Source organism: Pteropus vampyrus, unplaced genomic scaffold (assembly GCF_000151845.1).
Source record: "Pteropus vampyrus isolate Shadow unplaced genomic scaffold, Pvam_2.0 Scaffold399, whole genome shotgun sequence".
Classification (NCBI taxonomy): Eukaryota; Metazoa; Chordata; class Mammalia; order Chiroptera; family Pteropodidae; genus Pteropus; species Pteropus vampyrus.
In genome coordinates, this window is record NW_011889180.1 from 347253 (window position 1) to 349000 (window position 1748).

The following is a 1748-nucleotide window of genomic DNA, read 5'->3' on the forward strand; positions in this document are numbered from 1 at the left end:
CCTTGAATCTTAAGTGTCTTCCCCACATCTTGCCCTGGTACCAGCTCAGGAAGCACCCTGGACCCCGAGCCTGGGCTGGGGTTCGGGCCTGTGGCGGCTGCCCAGGCACCAGCTCTCAGGCACCAGCCAGGCTGCAGTGTCTGTAAGGTAAGTCTGTGGCTTCAACACATATTCTCAGAAGCCTCCACACCCTCCCCGACCTTAGATTCTTACTATTCCTTTAGACTGCACTGGGACTGGCAGAGCCCAGCGGTTAAATGCTGGGACTGTGTCTCAGTTTCCCCTTCTGTGAAATGGAGACACCACCATATGGTGGTGTTAGAATTCACTGAAGAAAATGCCTGAAGTATTGAGTATGGCACTGGGGGTGTGTCTACAACTCTGTAAACGAAGCTGCTCCTGCTCCCCGCCAGCCCCTGCTAACACGTGCCTGCGCCAGCAGCAGGCATGAGAGCAGTGTGTTTTCCCTCTGCACCTGCAGAGTCCTTGATGATGTAGAAGTTGTGTGAATTCTGGGGCCCCGAAGCAATTCTCAATGTGATCTTCGTGGGAGTGTCCCCATTCCTTCCCGGGTAACCCTGCACCTTCCCCATCCTCCATCAACGCCCACTGACCTGCACATGCTGGACTTTCGGGAGCTGGAGCTGCTGGGTGACGAGGGTGGCGTCTGGTAGGACCAGCTGTAGTCTGAGCCCTTCAGATCTTTGATCACCTACAGAGGGTCATGGGTGGGGGTCACTGGGGGCAGCCTCGGTCTGCTGAGAGTCTTATCATTGTCCTGGGCCCCCCTCAGAGGGCTGGTAGGGCCAGAGCCCCCACTGTCTTCTCAGCTGAGAGCGAAGCCCCAGCAGGAGACCCCCAAGGGTCTGAAGCCCCCTCCTAGCCTTTTCCTGATGCGAGCTCCTTACTCGGGGGTGGGAAGCAGGGCTGCCAGGGGGCTGGGGGAGATGCCTGGGGACACTCCACCCCGTCTGATTCTCGGGGACACTCTCCGCCTGGGCCAGGCCCGGGACACGGGAGAAGCAGGTGCTCCTGAGGACTCACTATTGCTGGCCGACAAACCAGACGTGAGTGACCATGAAGGACACATGGGGTTCAAATTGTGGCTCCGCTGTGCCCCTCAGGCAAGTTCCTAGACCTCTCTGAGCCTCGGTTTTCTCCTGTGAAATGCAGCTAGTCATTCCTGTCTTGGAGGGCCATTGGGGTGATTCGGTGAGATGACCGGCGGGAAGTGCTCAGCGGAGTGCTGGGCGCATGGTAAGTGCCCAGTGAGAGCAAAGCCACAGGGCTGCCCGGCGGGACTCAGCCTGATGCCGTGGAGCACAGTGGCGGGGCCAGGCGGGCAGGCGTCTGGCTTGGGCAGGCAGACTCAGGGCCAAGCCCCACGCACCTGGGACTTCTGCCCACGTGCCCTCAGGCTGAGGCCCCGCCTTGGGTCCTGGGCACACCATCCCTCACCTGGACAAGTGCTCCTGGATGTCCCACAGTGAGTATCAGAATGTCGGGTCCTCTGTCCCCAGCTGTCTCCCCAAAGTGCTGTCCCTTTTTCTCCTCTACTGTTCTCAACCAAGGCCAGGCCATCCCCTCCCTTCCCGTCTCCAGGGGTGGCTGTACCTGCTCGCTGGCGGGGGGCAGCTTGTGGGGCTCCGCGGTCAGCACCACCAGGTCGTCGATGATGCCCTGCAGGTGAGTGATCTCCCCCAGCATGGTCAGCTCGCCGTTCTGAGGAAGCGGTGAGTCAGAGCCAC

The 1748-nt window shown here is 60.2% G+C and overlaps 1 protein-coding gene across 1 annotated transcript in view; it reads right to left on the minus strand.

Moving 5' to 3' along the window:
• The window catches only part of MTSS1L (MTSS1L, I-BAR domain containing), a 28300-nt gene that overhangs the window by 11428 nt on the left and 15124 nt on the right, over positions 1-1748 (minus strand). The window contains exons 10-11 of the mRNA XM_023523661.1: positions 1615-1722; positions 615-712 (exon numbers count right to left, since the gene is read on the minus strand). Coding sequence (XP_023379429.1) covers positions 615-712; positions 1615-1722 — 206 coding nt within the window. The remainder of the gene's footprint in view (positions 1-614; positions 713-1614; positions 1723-1748) is intronic.